Source organism: Chiloscyllium plagiosum, unplaced genomic scaffold (genome assembly GCF_037043375.1).
Source record: "Chiloscyllium plagiosum isolate Xiang-an unplaced genomic scaffold, Cpla_swu_hap1 HiC_scaffold_1, whole genome shotgun sequence".
NCBI lineage: Eukaryota > Metazoa > Chordata > Chondrichthyes > Orectolobiformes > Hemiscylliidae > Chiloscyllium > Chiloscyllium plagiosum.
The window spans coordinates 102,660,315-102,686,133 of NW_028270139.1; the positions used below are offsets into that span (position 1 = coordinate 102,660,315).

A 25,819-nucleotide genomic window follows, 5' to 3' on the forward strand; every position below is an offset into this window, starting at 1 on the left:
CCTTCACGAGCAAAAACACATGTGAAGCTCTCATTTAAAACTGTACCCATGTTGTCCACCTTCCTGCACAGATTTCCTCCTTGGTCCCTAATGAGATGTTTTTCCTGGTTATGCTCTTCCTCTCGATACATATTTTGGGATTCACCCTAACCTTGTCCATCAGTATTTTCTAATGCCCCTCTTTACTCTCCTAATTACTTGATTGAGATCCCCCCAGCACTTCATATCCCACACTAAGGTCTTTGTTGTTCTGCTCCCTTTATACCTGTTATACATCTCTCTTTTCCTTTTTGCCCAGTCCTAAACATTCCAAGGCATCTATGGTTTTCTAGGATTATTGCTCCCATTTTGAATTCCAGAATGAACATGTTGCCAAATAAACAGTATTAGGTTTTATCAAAAGTTTCAGTTTTTACATTCAACATCCTAAATGATGGCAATGGAGCAACAGGCCACTCATACTGAATTATCACTCCATGGTGCGTTCCACAGCATGATTCTAGCTGGTTATCATGGGATACATTGGAGCTGACCTCCATTCTGAAACCTCAAGTTTGATCCAGTAGTAATTATGAGGTCCTCTAGAGGAATTCACCAAGGCTTCTGTAACAACTGCTTCTAACTCACGTTGCAGCTTTCATGGTGGAAGACATGAGTAATATCACAAAGATTCAATCGAGAAAAGGGGCTGAGCTCAGTATGGTAGCCATTACTAAGGAGAAGGTGGATAAATCACCTGGACCAGATAAACTACACCCCAGAGTTCTAAGGGAGATAGCTGAAGAGATAGTGGAGGCATTAGTGATGATATTTCAGGAATCGCTAGAATCAGGAAGGGTCCCAGAGGACTGAAAAATCGCTGATGTGACACCTCTCATCCAACATTTGATTATCCAGAATTCGATTAACCAAACAAAATATTCACCGCCTGTGTCCTTCAGATAATCAAGGTTCTTCTGTATTCTAATCCCATTTTCGAACACTTGGCCCATAGTCTTATATGCCTTGGCATCGCAAGTGCACATCAAAATACTTCTTAAATTTTCATTATGAGGTTTTCTGCCACTACACACAGTTCAAGATTGCCACCATCCTCTGGGTTAAAAACTTTTCCTTCCACATCCTCTAAATCTCCTGCCTCAACCTTGAATGTACACCCCTCGTCATTGATCCTTCCACCAAAGGGGAAAAGTTTCTTCCAGGCTACTTTATCTATGCCCCTCATTTTTATGCATTTCAATCATGTCCCCTCTCAATCTCCTCTACTCCAAGGAACCTAACTGTCTGTCAAATCTCTCTTCATGACAATTCTCCAGCTCAAGCCATCAACCTGGTAAATTGCCTCTGCACCTTCCCCAGAGCTATCACATCCCTCCTATCATGTGGATCCCAGAACTGCATACAATTCTTTAGATGTGGCTTAACCAACATTTTATATAATTCCAGCCTAACCTCACTGCTCTTAAACTCTATGCCTTGGCTAACAAAGGCAACTATCCCATATGCCTCTTTAACCATTCTTTCTACCGGACCTGATGCCTTTAGGGGCTGGTATAAATGCACACCAAATGTTCCTCTGTGCTTCCCACGGTCCTTCTGTTCACACAAGTACCCTTGCCTTGTTCATTTTGCCCGAATGCATCACATCTCATTTATCTGGATTTAAATTCCAGAGGCAGTGACCTCAGCTAAAACTCACTTGCTAGTTTTCACATCTTTATATAAATATAACAAAAGCAGCTGGTCTTATTGAACAGGCTCTTAGTCAGACACAGAGACCTGGATGGGGAAAACACTGTCTGCTGTATCATGCAGAGGGACAAACTGTTTTAAGGACCAAACAGAATGTAAACAAGAACCAATCATGCTTCAAGAGACTGAACTTATAGTCATAGAGACGTACAGCATGTAAACAAACCCTTCAAGTCCAACTCATCCATGCCAACCAGATACCCGAAATTAATCTAGTCCCATTTGCCAGCATTTGACTCATATTCCTCTAAACCCTTCCTATTCATTTACCCATCCAGATGTCTTTTAAATCTTGTAATTGTACCAGCCTCCACTACTTCCTCTGGCAGCTCATTCCATGCACACACCTTTTGCATGGAAAAGTTGACCCTTTGGTCCCTTTTACATCTTGCCCCTCTCACTTTAAAACCTGTGTCCTCTAGTTTTGGACTCCCTCGCTCCCCCCACCCAACCCCGTGGAAAAGACCTTGCCAATTTACCTTACAGAGGTTTATAAAATCATGAGGGGCATGGGTAAGGTCTGCCCGTGGGGCCCCAGGAGGAGGAGACTGGGGGAGAAAAAAAATACGAGTATTGAAGATGATGCTCCCAGGGATGGAAGCCTCAGTGGAGGTGTGATGACTGAGATAGAATAAAGTAGTGAGATATTATTTAATTTATTTGAATTTAGTTTAAGTTAGTATTTATTTAATATGTTTGTAATGTAGTTTAAGTTAAGTAGATATGTTTGTTCTGGTAGAATAGTAGGTTGTTCAATAACAATGTACCGTGTTATGGCCTTGTTGTACTGCCCCTCTTCTGTTTTGATGGGTTTTTTGGGAAAGATTTAAAAAGGTTTTTCAATAAAAATATTTATTAAAAACCTCAATTTCCTCACCCCTCAATTGAGGTCACCCCTCAATTTCCAACACTCCAGAGAAAATTGCTGTCATCTATTCAACCTCTCCCTATAACTCAAACCGTCCAACCCTGGCAACATCCTTTCAATTCTTTTCTGAACCTTTTCAAGTTTCACGACATTCTTCCTATAGCAGTGTGACCAAATTTGCAGCAGTAATCCAAAACCAGCCTAACCGATGTCCTGTACAACTGCAACATGACCTCCCAACTCGAACTTAGTGAGATTTAAAAGGCAGAGGAGTTGACAGAGGATGCCTTGTTACTAGAAGACACAATCAAAAGGCTATGAAGAGAGACTAGAGATTGGTTACAACAATATTCAGTGGAGTTTAGAAGAATGAAAGGGACAATTTATAAACTTCTAAGAGGACTGATAAGAGAAATTCCTTCATGTGGAGAGTGGGGAGCCTATGGAATTCTGTCAGAGAAAGCAGTTAAGGCCAAAACACTCAACATTTTCAAGAAGGAGTTTGATATCCTTCTTAGGGTTAAAGGGTATGCGGAGAAAGCAGGAACAGAGAACTCCCGTTGGATGACCAGCCATGATCATTATGAATGGAGGAGTAGGCTTGAAAGGTCACCCTTGAACCCCACCCTTCCCAACACAACAAGGACAGAATGCCCCTGGTCCTCACTTTCCAACTCACGAACCTCTACATACACCGCATTGTCCTCTGCCATTTCCACCATCTCCAAATGGACCCCACAAGAAATATTTCCCTCCCTACACCTATCAGCTTTCCAGAGAGACCATTCCCTCCGCAACTCCCTCGTCAGGTCCACACCCCCACCAGCCCACACCCCTTTCCTGGCGCCTTTACCTGCCACCGCAGGAATTGCAAAACCTGCGCCAACGCCACTCCTCTCACCTCCATTCAAGGCCCCAAGAGATCCTTCCACATCCATCAAAAATTTACTTGTACCTCTACCAATGTCATCTACTGCATCCATTGCACCCGGTGTGATCTTCTTGACATCAAGGAGACAGGATGCCTTCTTGCGGATCGCTTCAGAGAGAACATCTCTGGAACACCCACAACCACCAACCCCACCGCCCTAGGGCTGGACACTTCAACTCCCCATCCCACTCAGTCAAGGACATGCAGGTCCTGGGCCTCCTCCACTGCCAAACCGTAACCACCCGACACCTGGAGGAGGAATGCCTCATATTCCGCCTTGGGACCCTGTAACAACACAGGATAAATGTGGATTTCAACAGCTTCCTCATTTCCCCTTCCCCCACATTATCCCTGTCCCAAGCCTCCAGCCTGCCACCGCCATCTTGATCCGATGCTCCCCCATCTAACCTATCACCTTCTCCCCACTTTCATCCACCTATTTGTCATACCACCCCCTCCCATTTACATCTCAGCCCCGACCCATACACCTCATTCCTGACGAAAGACTTATGCCCAAAACACTGATTCTCCTGCTCCTCGGATGCTGCCTGATCTGCTGTGCTTTCCCAGCAATACACTCTCGACTTTAATCTCCAGCATCATCACTTTCTCCTCTTTGAAAGGTCGAATGGCCTACTTCTTTTCCAATTTTTTTAAGGTTCCTTGATAGAGCAAAGGGACTTTGAAATACGTCACTTGAAAACTCTTCCTGGTAAGTAGGAATAAGACAGCCTTTTGAACTTGGGAAGCTTAGTTTGGCACTTTGGGACTTCAGTAGGAGACTGTGTGTTTGCCAAGAGCATGGCAAACAGCATTAAATGCGGTGTATAATTTGCAGTTATTCGATGTGGAAAACACCTCTATGATGGCATTTGTTGCCCAAGTAACGTTTCAATGTTAATTCGATGATCAATATAAATCTAGCAATTGAAAAGAATATTGATGAGGGGGATCCATGATGATGGAGATCTAACAGGTGATGCAGAGCTCAGCAAGGCAGATAACTCGGGTGAAGTGGTGCTTTTACACCCCCCCACCTAAGCTATTTTGGAGAAAAACCTATAATTAAATATTGGTAGAATTGCTACATACCTTTTTTTCTCGCAAGGGAAGATGACTAGAGGCAAAGGACTGAATAAATAGCAACATGCAGATATTCCCTTGCAGCATCAGACAAGCCTGCGGCCTCAGCTTTGGCATCCTCTGAAACCACAATAGACTCACCTACTCAGCAAGGCTTGGCTGAAGAGTTTGTGAAGCTCTGGGAGGAGGCTGAAGTATCGATCCAAGAAAATCGCACCAGGCTGGAAATGATCACGGCCATGTTCACAGAAGCATATACAGGAGCTGGAAAGACTTGGAAAGCAAGTGGAGGAGGTCAAGTGGCGGACTGTGGTGGAGATCAAGGTCATGTCCTCAGTGGGACAGATTAAGGCCCTCAAGAAGCAGGTACAGGCCTTAATGGAGCAAGTCGATGACCTCAAAAAAATAGAGGTTAAAGAAATAATATCCAGGTTGTCAGGTTGCTGGAGGGAGAGGAAGGCGAGCAGCCAGCCAGTTTCTTTGAAGACTGGCTGCCGCAATTTCTTGGCTGGGAGGGGCCGTCTGAAGATCAACAGAGCTCAGCAGATTGCGGAGCGCAGGCCTGGTTTGGACCAGCACCCCTATCCATCCTATTGAGATTTAAGTGTTATACAGACAACACAAGGTAATGGAAGCCTCTAGATCACTGGGAAAGGATCCATTGGCCCTAATTTACAAAGGATCCAAGATTATGTTTTTCAAGGGCTTTTCTGCGGCTATGATCTACAAGAGAAGGTCCTTTGATGAGGTGAGAGGAGATGGAGGTATCTTGGTATTCAGTACTCTGTAAGGTACCCCACAGTGCACCGTTTCAACCATGAGGGGTCTGTGTGCTTATTTGAATAACCAGAAAAAGCGAAAACAACTTTCTGGACACTTTAAAATAGACCGAATGGTCCAAAAGGCATGGACATGTTTTTTTTTTCTTCTTTCCTTTTTTCCCTTGTGTACCTCCTTTTTTTATGACAGGAAGTATTGTTGAATTTTTTCCAATGTTAATTGAGGTCAATGTATGGCTAGGGATGGGTGGAATTTCTTTGTTCATAACAGGGTGGAGTATCTCATCAAGTTTTTTTTTTGTATTTCATATTTGGTTTAGTTTGTTGGTTTTTAAAAGATGTAGTTTTTTAGAGCTTCGTTAATATAGCTTTAGTATGTGTATTTTCTAGGCTCTAGGAGGTTCTATTTATTTATACTCGGCACACAGGATGTAGAGTTCTTCCTCTCAGGTTCAAGGGTTGTGATAGAGGGATGTGGCTAATTTTCTTCTTAATTGGTGCACCTGGAATAGTAAGAAGAGTCACTCGCCAGTCAAGAATAAAAAAATTCTCAAGTCTCAAGGAGAGAATTGATATTGCCCTATTGCAGGAAACCCACCTTGATAAAGAACATCTGAAGTTAACACTAAGAGCAGGGGAGTGGCTATACTTGTTCGGAAGAATCTCCCAATTAAGTTATTAGGTCACTTTAAAGCGGAGTATGGGTGGTTTGTAGTCCTTCAAGCCTTAATACATGGTTAAGAACATGACATTCTAAAATGTCTATTGCCCCCCAGCACATCCCCTTGAATTCCTGACCGATGCACTCTCCAAACTGATTATCCTTGGAACGCGGCATACTATCATAGGGGGAGATTTTAACTGTCGCGTGGACTCCACAATGGATAGAATGCCTCAAGGCCCCCCAAAAACTTTCTCTGCAATTTAAGTAACTGGTTGACTTATGCGTGGAATTGGAGCTAGTGGATGTTTGGAGATGTCTCCACCCAATGATTAGGGACTGCCCGTTTTTTCTAATCCACACAAGTGTCATACACGCATTGACTTATTTTTAAAAAAGTCCCCTCGGTTTTTCTGGATTCGGTGATGTCATGTACAAGAGGAAATACTGCCATTTCCAAACATATTGCTGCGTGATTGGATATCAAGATTACGGACAATGGAACAGGTTCGTGGCATTGGCAAATGATCCTTTTATTCACAAGGTTACTAAGTTTATTGAGTACTTCCAGTGAGTTCAAAGCGTTCCTGGCCATTAATTCGGGTACAGCTAGCAACCAGTCTATACTCTGGGAGAGCTACAGGGATAATTATCTCTTACTCGGCCAGTCGAAAACGACAGGAAGGAGGGCAGCCATGTCTGCTCGAGGTACGTTTGAAGGTAACCAAGACTGCATATTTTGATAGTTCATTAGTGACTAAACTGCAGTGAGTCACAGCTCTCAGGGCTACTTGGCATTCCATGCTCAGACAGCAAAAAGTGAAATCTCTTTTGTGAAACAAAGGTTGTATGAGCATGGTGATAGGCCGGGCAAAAACCTGGCATATCTGGCCCAGTAAAAGAACACCCCTCAATCTATTACATCAATCAGAGAAGATGTTGGGATTCCTACTTGCGATTCTAAAGAGATCAATGCTGCATTTCGGAGATTTTACTCCGAACTATACCATTTGGAACATTGAGAGGATAGGTTGGCGAAGATGGATTCTTCTAAGTACCTGGACCTTCCAGGTGTGACCTCTGAGCAGACGTCTCTTCTTAATGCCTCCTTAATAGTGCAAGAGATACAGGAGGCAATAAATCAGCTCCAAAATGGAAAGGCGTCCTGACCGGATGGTCTCCCTAGTGAATTCTGTAAGCAATTTCTAAATATATCATCAGGGCCGATGCTGGACATGTACAACTATTCATACAGTCATGACTGCCTCCAACCATCTCCGAGACAGACTAATATCTCTCTCATGCTCAAGAAAGGGAAGACCCCGGAGGACTGTGCTTAGTGTAGGCCTATCTCGCTAAATTCAGACTTCAAAAGTTTTGTCTACAACTCTTGAGTTAAGCTTAGAGACGGTATTGTTAAGGAGGACCAGATGGGTTTTATCAAGGGCTGCAGATCCTCCAACAATATTAGAAGATTACTGAATACACGTACATCAGGATAGATTGGTTCAGGGATTAGTGATCTCATTCGACGCAGAGAAGGCATTCAATCGGGTGGAGTGGCCATATCTTTTTTACATCCTGGAAGTGTTTGATCTCGGTGAGATTTTTGTCAGATGGGTGGAGGTCCTGTATAGTGATCCTCTGGCTTCGGTTCTTATAAATGGTGTAAGATCCAGTAATTTCAGATTTGGTAGGAGCAGTCAGTAAGGTTGTGCTCTCTCAACTCTACTCTTTACGTTGGTGATTGAGCCACTGACAGAGGCCATCCTTAAGGACCCTAACATAGCTGCCCCAGAAGTGAAATCAAAAAGTACAAAAGATCACATTATCCGCACATAATGTTCTCCTCCTCTTATTCAACCTGGCAGTTTCTGTATCCCATTTAATACAATGTATTAATTTATTCGGCTCTTTCTCGGGATATAAGATCAATGTTGCAAAGTCGGAGGCTATGCCCACGGTGGGGTCTTCGGGAAATACCTGACACTGAGGGTAAATCACAATTTCTTTTTTAAATGGTCACAGTGGGGGGGGGGGGGGGGGGGCGGTTCATTAAGTATTTTTGTTACTCCCACCTTTGATCAGTTGAGACTAAATTTTTTTCACTTGCTTGACAAAATTAAACAAGATCTTCAAAAATGGAAAGATGGGAGGCTCTTCTAATAAACTGGCTAGGTTGAATAGCCCTTATTAAAATGGATACCCTTCCTCATTTGTTCTCTCCCATGCAACTGCTCCCTCTGATGTTTCCCGGGCAAACACTGCAGAGACTTACTGGCTGGTTGAGTTCTTTTATTTGGCATCACTGGCAGGCTCTCATTACCTTCACCAAATTGCAACTACCCCAAGGACTGGGAGGAGTAGACTTCCCAGGATATTAAGAGATACCAACTCAGCTCCCTTCTGTCTTTTGAGAGTGACTGGGCTTGTGAGAACCCAACATCAATATGGTTGGATATTGAGGCCTCCCAGGCGAAGTGCCCTCTTACTAGTTTGCTTTTATGGATAAGATGAGAACAGCTATGGAATGCTCGAGAGGTCTGGGAGAAAGAGTTGAGATCTCCTCCAAGACATTGGAGGACATTTGTGAGAACTTGAAAAAGATCTCAATCTGTAACAGGACACACATCATGCAGTTGAAAGTTCTTCACAGGGTTCATTTGCCCCGAGGTTAGTCCTGCAAAATTTTCAAAGGAAGCATCTCCAATGTAAAATAAGCATAGGTACCCTGACTCATTGTTTTCGGTCATGTCACAAGCTTTGTAGGTATTCGAGCACTGTGGCAGGAGTAATACAGAGTGTGTCTTGGGGACCAAAGTTAAGGTAGACCAGGTCTCTCTTCTCCTGGACTTGCTGAACTTACCATCATTAGATGTACGTGGGAAAAAGCTTTGTAGCATCCTCATTTTTTTGTGCAAGGAAGAACATTTTGATGTGCTGGGTGTCTGAGAAATGCCCAGACCTGTCAGGCTGGTGCAAGTTAATTATGGAAAACCTTAGGATTTTGTCACAAATATGGTGCACCAAAAATAAGGAATATTTTTGGAAGACAAGGCAGCCCTTTTTGAATTTCCTGAAAGCAGATTTGTCTGCCATTTTAATTAGGGCCTTCATTTAGCTATGAAGGCTAGTTTTAGTGAACCTGATGCTCTGAGAAGAAGAATTTCAAATAAATGTGGGTGTAATAATTAATGCTCTCGATGGTTGGGAGCTTTGGTTTTATTGTGCTGAGTGGTGTTATTTATTTATTGATCTGTTGTGAGTATAGTTTTGATGTGTTCAGTTGAGTAGGGTAGTAGTTTATTGCCCTTTGTGTGGAGCCACAGAAAATGGGGGAGATACTAAATGAATATTTTGCATCAGTATTTATTGTGGAAAAGGACATGGAAGATATAGACTGTAGGGAAATAGATGGTGACACCTTGCAAAATGTCCAGATTACAGAGGAGGAAGTGCTGGATGTCTTGAAACAGTTAAAAGTGGATAAATCCCCAGGACCTGATCAGGTGTACCCAAGAACTCTGTGGAAAGCTAGAGAAGTGATTGCTGGGCCTCTTGCTGAGATATTTGTATCATCGATAGTCACAGGAGAGGTGCCGGAAGACTGGAGGTTGGCAAACGTGGTGCCACTGTTTAAGAAGGACAGTAAAGACAAGCCAGGGAACTATAGACTGGTGAGCCTGACCTCGGCGGTGGGCAAGTTGTTGGAGGGAATCCTGAGGGACAGGATGTACATGTATTTGGAAAGGCAAGGTCTGATTCGGGATAGTCAACATGGCTTTGTGCATGGGAAATCATGTCTCACAAACTTGATTGAGCTTTTTGAAGAAGGAACAAAGAAGATTGATGAGGGCAGTGCAGTAGATGTGATCTATATGGACTTCAGTAAGGCATTCGACAAGGTTCCCCATGGGAGACTGAGTAGCAAGGTTAGATCTCATGGAATACAGGGAGAACTAGCCATTTGGATAAAGAACTGGCTCAAAGGTAGAAGACAGAGGGTGGTGGTGGAGGGTTCTTTTTCAGACTGGAGGCCTGTGACCAGTGGAGTGCCACAAGGATCGGTGCTGGGCCCTCGACTTTTTGTCATTTACATAAATGATTTGGATGCGAGCATAAGAGGTATAGTTAGTAAGTTTGCAGATGACACCAAAATTAGCGGTGTAGTGAACAGCGACGAGGGTTACCTCAGATTACAACAGGATCTGGACCAGATGGGCCAATGGGCTGAAAAGTGGCAAATGGAGTTTAGATAAATGCGAGGTGCTGCATTTTGGGAAAGCAAATCTTAGCAGGACTTATACACTTAATGGTAAGGTCCGAGGGAGTGTTGCTGAACAAAGAGACCTTGGAGTGCAGGTTCACAGCTCCTTGAAAGTGGAGTTGCAGGTAGATAGGATAGTGAAGAAGGCGGTTGGTATGTTTTCCTTTCTTGGTCAGAGTATTAAGTACAGGAGTTGGGAGGTCATGTTGCGGCTGTACAGGACATTGGTTAGGCCACTGTTGGAATATTGTGTGCAATTCTGGTCTCCTTCCTATCAGAAAGATGTTGTGAAACTTGAAAGGGTTCAGAAAAGATTTACAAGGATGTGGCCAGGGTTGGAGGATTTGAGCTATAGGGAGAGGCTGAACAGGCTGGTGCTGTTTTCCCTGGAGCGACGGAGGCTGAGGGGTGACCTTATAGAAGTTTACAAAATTATGTGGGGCATGGACAGGATAAATAGACAAAGTCTTTTCCCTGGGGTGGGGGAGTCCAGAACTAGAGGGCATAGGTTTAGGGTGAAGGGGGAAATATATAAAAGAGATCTAAGGGGCAACTTTTTCACGCAGAGGGTGGTACGTGTATGGAATGAGCTGCCAGAGGATGTGGTGGAGGCATTTAAGAGGCATTTGGATGGGTATATGAATAGGAAGGGTTTGGAGGGATATGGGCCGGGTGTTTGCAGGTGGGACTAGATTGGGTTGGGATATCTGGTCGGCGTGGACGGGTTGAACCGAAGGGTCTGTTTCTATGCTGTACATCTCTATGACTCTATTGTTATTGTTGTTTTAATTTTATATTGTTATATTTTGGTAATTTATAACTTTGTAAAGAAAAATTTCTCAAAAGTATTTTCAAAATATCGATGACCATGATACCACTGTCATAAAATCCCATGTGGTTTACTAATGCCCCTTAGGCAAGGAAAACTATTGTCTTTGCCTCCTCAGCCTACATCAATGTGATTGGCTCTTAATTGCCGTTGCAAGCCTTTCAATTTGATCAACATCTAAACATTCTGAAAAAAAGCAATGAAACTGGACAGACCACTTCGCATTTTAAGGCACCACAAACAACAATGGCAAACTCAGTTTGATCAAAGCTGCAAAGTCCGACTTATCAACAGAGGGGCTAGTGCCAAAATTGACTAGTCTCTGAGACAGATCACCCAAACAACATCCTGACACATCATACTTGTGAAATCATACCTTGCAGACAAGCCCCAACCGACATCATCACCACCCTTAGACATACAGGCACTGCAGACAATGGTGGTAGAACAATGGCACACAAGTCAGAATAAAGCTATCCTGCACAAACATGGGCAAGAAAACCTTTCACTCATTATCACATTCTGTGCCTCTATCAGGTGATGAGTCAGAACTCAATATTGAACACCAACTGGAGAAAACACTGAAGGTGGCAAGGCTGTAGAATGGACTGTTTGAGGGACTACAATGACTACCGAGAGTGGCTTGCCAGTGACCAAGCTGGTCAAGTCCTAGAAGAACATAGCTCCTAAACTGGCTTTGCAGCAGTTGGTGACGGAACCAAAGGGTAAAATATACTTGACTTCGTCCTCAGCGATCTGCCTGCTGCAGATGCATCTATCCACGATAGTATCACTAAGAGCGACCACAGAATCACAGTCCCTGTGAAAACAAAGACCCGTCTTCACATATCCTCCATCATGTTGTGTCACTTGATTATGCTAAAATCACAGAGACTTAACAGACCTAGCAACTCTCGCAAGTCTGCACTTGGAGCCATCAGCAAAACTGGACGACATAATCTGCAAACTCATAACCTGGCTATCATTACGATGAAGCAAGGGGATTAAACACCAATTCAATGAAGAGTGCCGGGGCATGCCAGGAATAGCAGCAGGCATATTTAAAAATGAGGTGTGAACCTGTGAAACTACTTGCTGCTTGTGCTGTTTTCACACAAATGCTGGACAGGTGAAGTGGCTCCACAGCAAATGGATCAGACCTAAGATCTGGAGGAATCATGGCTGATCAAGCCGTGAATGATGGTGGACAGCATTAGAACTCATTCGACAAAGTGGTTCCACAAGTATTCCCACCGACACTCTCATTCGTTTGGCCCACCGACACTCTCATTCGTTTGGCCCACCGACACTCTCATTCGTTTGGCCGAACTGGTCCTCACCCTTAACAATTTCTCCTTTGAATCCTCCCACTTCCTCCAGACCAAAGGGGTAGCCATGGGCACACATATGGGCCCCAGCTATGCCTGTCTCTTTGTTGGCTACGTAGAGCAGTTGATTTTCCGTAATTACACCGGCACCACTCCCCACCTCTTCCTCCGCTACATTGATGACTGCATTGGCGCCACCTCGTGCTCCCGCGAGGAGGTTGAGCAATTCATCAACTTCACCAACACATTCCACCCTGACCTTAAATTTACCTGGACCATCTCTGACACCTCCCTCCCCTTCCTGGACCTCTCCATCTCCATCAGTGACGACCGACTTGACACTGACATTTTCTACAAACCCACCGACTCCCACAGCTACCTGGATTACACCTCTTCCCACCCTACCTCTTGCAAAAATGCCATCCCGTATTCCCAATTCCTCCGCTTCCGCCGTATCTGCTCCCAGGAGGAGCGGTTCCACCATAGAACACACCAGATGGCCTCCTTCTTTAGAGACCGCAATTTCCCTTCCCACGTGGTTAAAGATGCCCTCCAACGCATCTCATCCACATCCCGCACCTCCGCCCTCAGACCCAACCCCTCCAACCGCAACAAGGACAGAACGCCCCTGGTGCTCACCTTCCACCCTACCAACCTTCGCATAAACCAAATCATCCGCCGACATTTCCGCCACCTCCAAACAGACCCCACCACCAGGGATATATTTCCCTCCCCACCCCTCTCCGCCTTCCGCAAAGACCATTCCCTCCGTGACTACCTGGTCAGGTCCACGCCCCCCTACGACCCACCCTCCCATCCTGGCACTTTCCCCTGCCACCGCAGGAACTGTAAAACCTGTGCCCACACCTCCTCCCTCACCTCCATCCAAGGCCCTAAAGGAGCCTTCCACATCCATCAAAGTTTTACCTGCACATCCACTAATATCATCTATTGTATCCGTTGCTCCCGATGCGGTCTCCTCTATATTGGGGAGACTGGGCGCCTCCTAGCAGAGCGCTTTAGGGAACATCTCAGAGACACCCGCATCAATCAACCAAATCGCCCAGTGGCTCAACATTTCAACTCCCCCTCCCACTCTGCCGAGGATATGGAGGTCCTGGGCCTCCTCCACCGCCGCTCCCTCACCACCAGACGCCTGGAGGAAGAACGCCTCATCTTCCGCCTCGGAACACTTCAACCCCAGGGCATCAATGTGGATTTCAACAGTTTCCTCATTTCCCCTTCCCCCACCTCATCCTAGTTTCTAACCTCCAGCAACTCGACTTGTCCGGACTTGTCCGACCTGCCCAGCTCCTTTTCCACCTATCCACTCCACCCTCTCTTCCCTGACCTATCACCTTCATCTCCTTCCCCACTGACCTATTGTACTCTATGCTACTCTCTCCCCACCCCCACCCTCCTCTAGCTTATCTCTCCATGCTTCAGGCTCTCTGCCTTTATTCCTGATGAAGGGCTTTTGCCCGAAACGTCGATTTTGCCTGTCCTCGGATGCTGCCTGAATTGCTGTGCTCTTCCAGCACCACTGATCCAGAATCTGGTTTCCAGCATCTGCAGTCATTGTTTTTACCTATAAAATGATGTGAGCCCAGCACATTTATGCAAAAGAAAAGGCTAAAAGCATTTTCAAAATCTTCAACAAGTGCTAATTTGATGATCCAATAGTGGCTAGTATTCTGCCTGTTTGTCCAATATAGTGTTTATTGCAATTCTTGCATGGTATTTTGTGAATGATGTTAGTTTTGCTTGTCGTCTACATAGGGTCTTTCAAGTTCATTACCTGTTGTTTCAGTGTATTGGTGGGTTTGTGGGCTACCATGATACCAAGGAAACACAGTCTGGCGATTTCTCAGCAACAAACCCAAACAAGCAAACAAAATACATCCAGAAACCTGAGCCACTCTCCCCTACAGCAAAGACAACTCGGGAATGACTGCCAAAAAACCCAGACCCCTTGGTATCATGGTATCCCACAAATCCACCAACCCACTGAAACAGCAGCTAATGAACTTGAAAGACCCTACACAGACAAGGAAAACTAAATGTTATTTACAAAATACCTTGCAAAAACTGTAACAAACACTATATTGGACAAACAGGCAGAAAACTAGCCACCAGGATACATAAACATCAACTCGCCACAAAAAGACATGACCCACTCTCACTGGTATCCTTACATTCAGATAAGGAAGGACACCACTTCGACTGGGACAACACATGAATCCTAGGATAAGCCAACAGACATGCATGAGAATTCCTGGAAGCATGGCATTCCAAAAACACATTGACTTGGATCCCATTTACCATCCTAGAGGGAAAAAAAAAACAGAAAATGCCATCACCACAGGAAATGCTAACACCAACCCAAGGAAACTCAAACACAAATAGAAAGTGGGCTACACCACACCAGTGCTTCATCCAGAGGCTCACTGAAGAAGATGTTACCTAGTATGGTGATGAAACATCTGAAAAACGAACCTTCCAGCTCAGCGAACACACCTACATCCGCAGAAAGATCCTCTACACAAAACCCTAGCAGCACTATCCAGAAAATAAGCAGCCTGCTTGATTGCAATCATACCCACATACATTCACTCCCTCCATCATAGATTTAGAGAGCACCTTCCAAACCCACAATCATTACTATTCAAGAAAGACAAAAGCAGTAAATACATGGGAATACTCACAACCCTGACTAGGAAATATATCAGCATTCATCATATATCAGCATTCATCAAATAGCATTGGATCAAAAATCCTGGTGACTCACTTCCTAGTAGCATATAGGTATGCCTGAACCAAAACAAACTGCCATGGTTCAACCAAGCAGCACACTTCGAGGGTGGCTAGGGAAATGCAATAAATACTGGCCCAGCCAGCAACACTCAACTTCTGAATGGTATTATTAAAACCTTTCGTTTGTCTATTATTTAGAAGTCTTAAAATGTAATGTCCTGTACAAGTCATTGCAGACAAAAGAAATTCTCAAGTTATTGCGGTCTCTCTGGGATCACAACAGTTCCATTGTAAAATAATCACAGTCAAATGAAATTTCAAAATTGAGAATTGTTAGGAGGAACACTATTTCTAGAAAATTTTTTGTTATTTTTATATTAAAATGACAAATGTTTGCAAAGATAAAGAAACATGTAAAACACTAAGCTGTAATTCTGCTGCTTTTCAATTCAGATGACTTCTGCATAATCCATCCACATTCCAGATAATGGTCCCTTTAAAAACAACTTTTCAATAACATGCTTGAAACCAAAACACTGCGTAGCAACATATGCTTTTGAACCACACCATGCTTAGATGATCATGCCCCACCATTAAAAACTGGCAAAGTACAAGAGGATGCATCAACATTTGAAATAATTAGAAAAAGGCAGAGATCAGAAGTTATTAAATCAAATTTCTCACTTCCAACTTAAGTTCTTGCACATAAAGGCTGAATGATCCAATTTACTGTGCTGAATGCCTCACTCTCAGAAATGGAGCATTCTGATCTATTTCAAGTCTGTTTAATGGTATTATTTGCCTTGTACCCAGTTTATTAAAACTTTTAATCCAATTTTAACCCATTCTTGTCCAGGAAAGCAGAGACAGGGGCCATACTCCTGTCCTACTTGAAAGTCAAAGAAACAAGCTTTCCAGCAAGTCTTATCATGAATTCTAAATAATCAGACTCCAGTATTTTCATTTCCTAGCCAAGACATGGAGACATGGTTGAATGCACCTGCTCAGTCCTAGTTTTGATCAGACTAACTTTGTAAAAATATATGTCAATACAAATTTAATTTAAAACCATGAAACTGGAGGACAATGGAACTACAGTTTTAAAAAGGCCTTTAAAAAGACAACAAAGCACCAATTTAAGAATTTACTTCATTTTGGAGCAGAAGTGGCAAATCCAATAAGATGAACAAGTCATAACAAACATAACCACAGTCCTCAATGGTGTTACGTTCGGATCAGCTGGTCTTAAGTATGATGAATCGCAACCCTGAAATATGCAGCCTGTCACTTATTTGTCTCTTCCAACAGCTAAGCACTTCAACAGCCACCTGGGGCAGTATCTGACAAGATTGAAAACTTACAGCGAAAAGAAACCCAACTGTCATTATCAACCACAGCTGTGATTCCAATCTGGTGTATCTTGAATTATACAGTGTTAAAAGGAAGAACTGAATGCTAAATTTCCATATTTACAAGTTGAGGAAGCTAGAATCTTTTAAGCAAACTTTCTGGAACAGACTTAAAAATCAGTTAGAAACTGCATATATGTATGCCTTCCTGAAACATGAAAAATATAGTTTTGCTCTGTTCAGCAGAGTCCATCAAGAGACAGCATTTAAAATTTTTCATATAAAATGCACAACGTAAGCTTAAAAATACCACAAAAATTTAAGTGGCCAAAATTTTATAACTGACTTAATTTAGCTATTAGTCTTCAGAGTAAAAAACATTTTTTTTTTAAAAAGAACATACTGTTAGGTCGGACACTAATTGTTTACATTCCTAAATGTAGCCTAATACTGGTACACTAATGGATGTATATTTTAATAACACAATTACTGAACTCCTTAATGAGACCAGTTCCACCTCCTGAAAGTATACTCCTTTCTCATTATGGCTCAAAAAATTGAATTACCATCATCATGTTAACAGTATTTTGTGTGTTATTCAATCAGCAGATTCTACAAAATAAAGAAATCACAGAATCACATCATGGAAGCCATTCAACTCACTAAGCCTGCTCTTTCAAAGTACTATTCAATTCATTTTATTCCACCACCATGTCTCATAATTTGGTGGCAGATGGTCCAACAGCAAGTGTCTTTTCCCAAGACGACGTACTCAGCAGTAAGGTGGTAATCACTCAAATGTCTGCCAAGCAGAGCGGATTGTCATTTGAATGCCTAAACACACAGTTCTACTCAGAACACAGTGACAAGAGGAGACTCCCAGGTGGTCTGCAAAAAGAGTTTTGAATGTTCTCAAAAAGGAGCCTATGAAGGGATCAAGCAGCTCTGTCAACTCTTGGGAGACACTGGTCTTGTATTAAAATAAGGAAGCTTTATTCAGAAATGATTTGGAGATGCTGGTGTTGGACTGGGGTGTACAAAGTTAAAAATCACACAACACCAGGTTATAGTCCAACAGATTTAATTGGAAGCATACTAGCTTTCGGAGCGACGCTCCTTCATCAGGTGACAATTTTTAACTTTATTCAGGAAACTTATCTTGAGAAGCCAGGGACAGTGCACAAAGCTCTAAGTCAACTACCCATTCACCCAACAGTTCAAACACTTCCTGGGGCAACACAGTGGCTCAGTGGTTAGCACTGCTGCCTCAAAGCGCCAGGGATCTGGGTTCAATGTCCACCTCAGGTTATTGTCTGTGTGGTATTTACACATTCTCATTGTGTCTGCAAGGGTTTCCTCCGGGTGCTCTGGTTTCCTTCCACGATCCAAAAAAAAACGTGCTGGTCAGGTGAATTTACCATAGTGTTAGGCGTATTAGTCAGGAGTAAATATAGGGTAGGGGAATGGGGGGTCAGGGTGGGTTACTCTTTGGAGGGTTGGTGTGGACCTGTTGGGCTGAAGGGCCTGTTTCCACACTATAGGGAACAAAACCTAACCTCATGCCCCATGGTTTGAAAGAGTTTTCTATTACACATTGGTGGTCAGGGATCTTATAGTGCAGTGGAGTCAAGAATCCTAGGTTCAAGTCCCATCTGCTCCAGAAGTACATAATAACATCATATGATTCAAAAATATCTAACACATACTGGGAGGGCACATGTGGCATAATCAAAAATGTTCCTACCTCTTGGTCAGAAGCCCTGTGTTTAATTCTAAACATATGCTGGGATGATCAGCTATCTTAAAACCAAAAGAGAAAATGGATCATCTTGGAACCCAAGGGACTACCTAAGAAGGCTGATAAAGGCACCTGTCATAACGGAAAGACAAACTCTGTATAATTTCTTTTTTTTTTTAAGATTCTCTACAGTGTGGAAACAGGCCCCTCGGTCCAACCAGTGCACACCGATCCTCCAAAGAGTAACCCACCCAGACCCATTTCACTCTGACTAATGCACCTAACATTATGGGCAATTTAGCATTCACCTGGCCTGCACATCTTTGGTCCATGGGAGGAAACCGGAGCACCTGGAGGAAACCCACGCAGACACAGGGAGAATGTGCAAACTCCACACAGACAGTCAACTGAGGCTGGAATTGAACCTGGGATCCTGGTGCTGCGAGGCAGCAATGCTAACCACTGAGCCATCGTGTGTTTTATTGTTTCAAATGAATGTGGATGTTTCTGGTTAGGATGACATTTAATTGCCCAATTGCCATCAAGAAGGTAGTCGTAAACTAACAACTTTCATCATCTTGAACTACTGTAGTCCTTGGACTAGATTCAGAGTACAATTAGCAAGGGAGTTCCAGAAATTTGACCCAACAACAGTGAAGAAACAGCAATATAATTTCACATCAGGATGGAATGACTTGGCAGGGAACCTGCAGGTTGTGGTGCTCCCATGCATCTTCTGTCCGTTTTTCTTGGTGATACAAATCACAGGTTAGAAGTTGCAGTCAAAGGAGTCTTGGTGAGTTCCTCTAGTGGATATTCTAAGTGGTACACAATCCTGCCAGTGATGAAGGGTGTGGATGTTGGAGGTGGTCGATGGTGGATGGGAACCAAACAAGACAATATATCCCATATGGTCAATCTTCAGTGCTGTTAGTGTTGTGCCTATACAAATGGGAAGCATTCCATCATATTCCTGAAATTCCTTGTTATAATAGACAGGCACTGAGAACCTGGAGTTGAGTGACTTGCTGCAGGATGCCTAGCATGTAGCTTACTCTGGTAGCCACGTTATTTATATGGCTAGTTCTAAAGGCCAGTATTTCTAATTTATTGTTATTTTAAATTAACAGAAATGAGAGAAGAGCTGCTCTTAAACCAGGAATTGCAAGGATTACTGCATGGTTTGAAGGCAAATATCGAGCAACTTTCAAATCCATGACCTCTACTACCAAGAAAGACAAAAGCAGAAAATGCACAACCGATGGGTTCCCTTCCGAGTCACATGCAATCCTGATTTGAACGCAAGTGCTTGGTTATCGATTCAGTAAACACTGTTTGCGCAGCTTACTTCACAACAATGGTTGTAGACAAACTGGAGCTGAAGAGTTCTGCACAAATCGAGCTTTGTATGACAAGTAGCAAATTGGGTTTGCGGGCTTTTGAGCAGTTACCAATAGCCAAAGGCAACAATCTGATTGGTTCTCAGCTTCAGTCTGCGAACAAGATACAGCAAAGCCTTCAGACCACCACCTGTCATGGGGTTCTTCTTTCTCTGCAGACAATATCACTTTAAAACCATAGAAAATCAATTTATTTCTCCTTCAGTCATTGTTACAAGCTGTGACTTTTAGTCAATAAATCAGATATCTTTTAACAGTGACCCAAACAACTTGCTCATCATGCAACGCATCCAGAAAAAGGAAGAACCTGAAGCAGCAGTGTGGTTATCACAGGAATTACCTTGTGAACAGGAACCATTGAAACGTTTTCCCAATTTCTTCCTTCTGTCCATACACAGGTTTATTTGTGTGTGTGTGTGTGTGTGTATATATATATATATAATGAGGAGTTCATAAGTGAAACTAGTGTTTTAATTACTAGAAAATTATATCTAAGAACTCATAGTTATTTACTGGTTGCTAGAGTCTAGTTACTTGTGGAAATAGGGTTTTTTTAAGTAGAAAAAGCTGGTCAGTGTTTAAACCTCAGTTAAATTAGGAATTTTTAAAAACAACTTTTTGGAACCTTTTACTTTTGTGAAGACTCCAGAAAGGAGACTTAATTTCCAGTGTGCTGCCCCAGTCGGGCACAACATAGTCCAGTTCAGTTTTTCAATAATGTTGATAGTTAGGATTCAGCAATGGTGATGCCATTGAAGGAGGAGAAAGTGAGGATTGCAGATGCTGGAGATCAGAGCTGAAAATGTGTTGCTAGAAAAGCGCAGCAAGTCAGGCAGCATCCAAGGAGCAGGAGAATCGACGTTTCAGGCATGAGCCCTTCTTCAGGAAGCTGTCTTCCTCCCTCTACAAGGATTTCAGCGAGTCCCTCTCTCACTGCACACCCCAGGTCATCTCCTCTGCCCAGAAGCTCTTCAGCCATGGATGCCATTGAAGGTCAAGTGACAATGGTTAGATAGTTTCTTGTTGGAGATGGTCATTGCCTGCACTTGTGGCACAAATGTTACCGACAATGTGGCAGGCCAATCTTGGACATTGTCCAAATCTTGCTGTATATGGATATGGTCTGCTTCAAAATCGAAGTCGACACGAATGCTGCTGAACACTCATGATGTTCTTATAATGAAGCCAAGCTTGTTGGTGGACAGCTGAAGGTGGTTGGGTGTGGGACACTACCTTGATGAACTTCTACAGAGCTGTCCTGCAGCTGAGATGACTGACCTCCAATAAGCTTAACCACCTTCTTTTGTGCTAGATAGGACTCCAGTCAATAGACTTTTCTCCAATTCCCAGTTACTCCTGTTTTGCTAGAGCTCCTTGATGGCGTATTCAGTTAAATACAGCCTTAATGACAAAGATAGTCACTCTTACATCTGGAGTTCAGCTCTTTTGTCCATGTTTGCACCAAGGTTAGGAGCTGAGAGGCCCTTGAAAAACCCAGTCAGTTGCAGGCAATTCCTTTGCAAAGGCCACTTAACCTTTTGATGATACCTTCCTTCAGTTAACTGAAGATGTTGATGTGGACTGATGGAGCAGTTGGGCTAGGTTGGGTTGAATCTGTCCTGCTTTTTGTGTACAAGACACATCTGGGCAATTTCCCAGATGTCAGTGTTGTAGAAGCACTGGAACAACTTGGCTAGGGGTGCACTTAGTTCTGATACACAGTCTCAAATATTATTCAAAAGCAGAAATTGCTTGCAAAACTCAGCAGCTCAAGTGAAGAATCAGACTCAAAACATTATCTCTGCTTTCTCCCCACAGGTGCGGTACCTGGAGTTGCCAGCAATCTGTTTTTGTTTCAGATCTCCATCATCCACACAGTGCTTTGTTTTATTTATTGCAAATATTATTGCCAGAATGTTGGCAGAATCCACAGCTTTTGCAGTACCTAGTGTCTTCATTTATTTTTTGATATCACATGGCATCAATGGTTGATAACTGGAATCTGTCCTCTGCTTAAAAGCAAAGTATTGGAGATGCTGGAAATCTGAAATTAAAACAAAAATTGATGGGGAAAGCTCAGGATATCTGAAGAGTCATTTCTGAATGTTTTCTCTTTCCACAGATCCTGCCAAACCCCCTGAGTTTCTTCAGTACTTTGCTTATAATTCAGTGCTCTGCTTTTCAGCCTTTCACTCCAAGAGCCAGCCATGCCTTTCTTCCACTAGATATCTCACTTTGTAGTTCAGTGGTTTAACTACAAAGCTTGGGAATGAAAGAACAAATCATCTAGGTTGTTACACATGTGATGAAAAATCCCCGTCACATAGCAGTTCAGCTGTAGGTAAACTATTCTTTCAGTGCTACAGTTCTTGACAATGACACAACTTGTGTGTTCCAACTACATTTTCTTAGGTCCAAGGGTAGCTCACGGGAGAATAGAAGAATGCAAAGATGTAACAATAGTGCTCGTCAGTTGAGCAGAACAGAAAATCTCGATAACTCATTCATGATCACAAGGTGAAATTAAATTTCTGACATATAGAACACCTTAGGGCAAAACAATATCTAACAAAATTGTATTCAGTAAAACATCATTTCCGCATTTTCGGAAATGTTTAACTGTTTCGTCGAATTGAGAATTTATAGGTGTAATTAAACGGCAAGTTCCAGACATGGCAATCGGAAGACATGGCAATGCGATATTGTCACTTAACAGGTGGAAAGTGAAGCACCGCATATGGCCCAAGATGAAAATCAGTGGTTTATTTTCTTCCTCATGCCTTTTCCGGTTCCCAATGAATCCCACGATACTGAACAGTACAGATATGCAAAGACTTAATGATTTTGTATTGCTGTAAAATCCAATTAAAAAAGGGATGATACTAAAATCTTTGCACATTTTAACTACGGTAATGAAATAAGAACTACAGTAAAATAAAGCATTTAACAGGTTAGAGAGCGACGTTCCTAAAGCCTTGGACGCATCGGGTTCCATATTCGTCTTTACTCTGAACAAATCAGCATTAGCAATAATAAGTCTGGTTTGTGCGGGTAAAATGACAATTGCACTTACATTCAGTCACCGCGTCTTAAAAAAATAAAACAATACTAAGTTTCTTCATACGTCCAACATTTATTAAACGACCAAAACAAAGCGAACAAAAGCAAACTAAAACCGTTCTGCCCAGCCAAGCTCAGCGGCCAAAGGCATACCCTCTATTACCTTTTAGTTACTGTAAAAAAAAGTTTTCGACTAATAGCACAAATCATAAGTCAGAGTGGAAAGAAATATACTGATTTAAAGTCTGTTCAACCTTTTGTGTTTAAGTGAGGCTTCCAATCATAAAAGTCTTGACTGGATCTCACTTCATCTAGAAAAGCTCACGTGTACATCAAACGGACGACACCCTTCAATTTATGCTGCAAACGTTGAAAGCTTATCCCATCCGCTTATCTGCTGCAGTAGCTGCCTTCCAAGAGGAAGCTTTAGATCAATTACCATAGAAACGGACTTGATCATCACCCATCCTGTTTCAATGATAGGAGATAACATTCTAGCATATACACTCAGATGAGATCCAAAGACTAGTATTTAAATCCTGGACTGATTCTTCTGGTTAAAGATTTCAGATCGGGAAAGTAACTTATACAATCTGCGAAACGAAAAGTTTTATTCACTACCACAGTTTGAAATATAAACCAGTAGCTTGATCGAAAAATTCCCAACACGCAGTCGAAACGGGGTGGAAGATGAGATTAGGGAAAAGGTAGATCCTGCCGCAGAAACAGCTACACTTCAGACACACCTGTTAGATTGATTACATTTAAATCAAATTCAAAATAAAAAGAAACAAGTGTTGGATGCGACAGCAACAAGTCGATTGACTTGTTCAAAAAGAGGGGCGACAAACACTTTCAGTCCAACGACTGCCATGGGTTACGTGGAGCAGGCGAGCCGATGCCAGGAAGACATCAGGGTGGGTACCACCCAATTTGTGCCCCAGGCCTCTCCACCCCAATCACCCACCCCCTAACACACCCCTTAGCAACACTCACCTCTCACACAAAGTAGAGACATAGTGCACCAAAGTCCTCCTCAACGCCGAGCACCCAGGCTGAAAACAACAAAAACGTTTTTTTTTATTGATGGAGTGGAAGCACTCGCTGTCCGCCCATCGTCGCCCGTACCATCTCGAAGTAACTATGTGTGTGTCGGCGCGATGGATGACAGCTCATCGCCATGTTGACGAACCTCTTGATTCCACAAGCGGAAATAGAGGGGCGGGGCAAAGGGTGGGTTCTCGCCGCTCCAACTAATGGTGAAGCGCTCCATCCTAGAGGTTAGCCAATAAGAAAGGGACGCGGGCGGGGAATGGGCGGGGCCGCCGGGGCCGTTCAGCGCGTGATCGAGCTTTGTCAGGTGAGTGACGTCAATTGGAACTCAGCGCCGTTCCTGGGGCCAACGTTTCGCATTCCAGGTAAACGTTCAGCCCCTTCTTCATTTCCGGACACCATATCCTGCAAAGCTTGGCACTCAATTTCTCAAGGAATTGCAGTAACATTAAGTTAACTGCATGATCGTGCAACTAGACCTCAGTTGGTCTTTCTCTGGTTGGTAGTAATGATTGTACAACGAGATGTCCAGGGTTTTTAAATCTACACAGTTCGTCGCGGTATGCTTTGAAATATACAATTGCCACTTTTCATATTTTTAAGGGAACTGAGCATTTCCAGCTTTCGATAATTGGACTGAGGTGGAATTCCTCTTTCTGTTCGACGAAATCAAAATAAATTCACCAAATTAACCGCATCGATAGTTATTCGGTGTAGAATAGTCAGTTACTTAAGGGTATTTTTTTTTAATTGGCCGTATAACCAAATGAATCATAAACTGGATTTTTCACACATCACAAAATTAAATTTAGATAATTGAATTAGAAATACTCAAAGTGCATCTGACATAATCTGTAGAAGCCCCTCCAACCTCCAGCAGATAAACTCAAGGCTAATCGAGATGTCAAGTGCATATATGGCACAGATGTATAATTTCCCATATAAATATGTTGATGTTAGTTCCATATTACAGCATAACGAATAAAAACTTCCTGAGAGACCAACTTTGTTAGTACAATATAAATAAATGCCAGCTTCCCATCACGTTTTCTTTAAACATAGTGCTTTGAAATCAAACATATATATGTTTGAAATTCTTACATGTTTGAAATACCATTAATGGATTGGAGATTCATCATTGGGATTAAACACAAATTAGCTATAAAGACGTTGCGATGAAAGGTCGTCGACCTGATTCGTTAACTCTAGCAATTCCTAAACAGATGCTGCGTGATTTGCAGAATAATTTCAACGTTTTTTCACATTTCCACCACGCAGTACTTTCCTGTTGCTGTAACCATCGGCAGGATGACACTGAATCATGATGTGACGCACCAGGCTCACATACCCTTTAAAAACCACCCAGAAACTGCAATACTTTTCTGTCAACTTATTCACAAAGTAGCCACAGAATCAGTTGGACTACGGTGAAAATATGTGAGGATAATAAATGAATATGCAATCTGCTTTTTAATTTCAATTTTTGACCGAATGTCAGTGATGCTTCTAAACAAAGATTAATTGGTGCAGGTGAGGTTTGGCTTTTGATGCTTTCGATAGTTCCTGTTAGAAATTTTTAATCAACCTATGCAGACATATTCGTGACACAGCTCCAGAACAGGTATAGGACTTGACCCCAGGATTTCTGACCCATATGTGGGGGCACTACCACTGCACCATAAACCCCCTAAATGGTTCCTTATACTTTAGCTATTTTTATAAATTTCACACTTGGTGAATGGCTGAAATTATAGATAAATTGAATAAGGCCTAATTGGCAGATACTCAGTACAGTATTCGTATCTTGTCAGTTTATGATCTTTTATACTTGTTAATAATTGAATACAAGTATTATCCGCTCGTAATTTAGCTGTTCCTGTCTGTTAAGGGAGAATGAGCATTTATTAGCATATTTACTTCTTTGTAGATAACGATAACCATTCAAATGAACCATCTTTAGTTAACAT

The 25,819-nt window shown here is 42.7% G+C and overlaps 1 protein-coding gene across 12 annotated transcripts in view; it reads right to left on the bottom strand.

Moving 5' to 3' along the window:
• unc13bb (unc-13 homolog Bb (C. elegans)) overlaps positions 1-23,991 on the bottom strand; it is a 640,614-nt gene extending 616,623 nt beyond the window's left edge. For 4 of the 12 annotated variants that reach the window (XM_087989459.1, XM_087989467.1, XM_087989462.1 and 1 more), the window contains exon 1: positions 23,796-23,985. In XM_087989459.1, coding sequence (XP_087845585.1) covers positions 23,796-23,817 — 22 coding nt within the window. In that variant the 5' untranslated portion in view covers positions 23,818-23,985. Of the gene's footprint in view, positions 1-23,795 lie in introns of all 12 variants that reach the window. The other 8 variants (XM_087989457.1, XM_087989452.1, XM_087989446.1 and 5 more) reach the window with 4 other exon arrangements.
• Between the last annotated feature and the right edge of the window lie 1,828 nt (positions 23,992-25,819).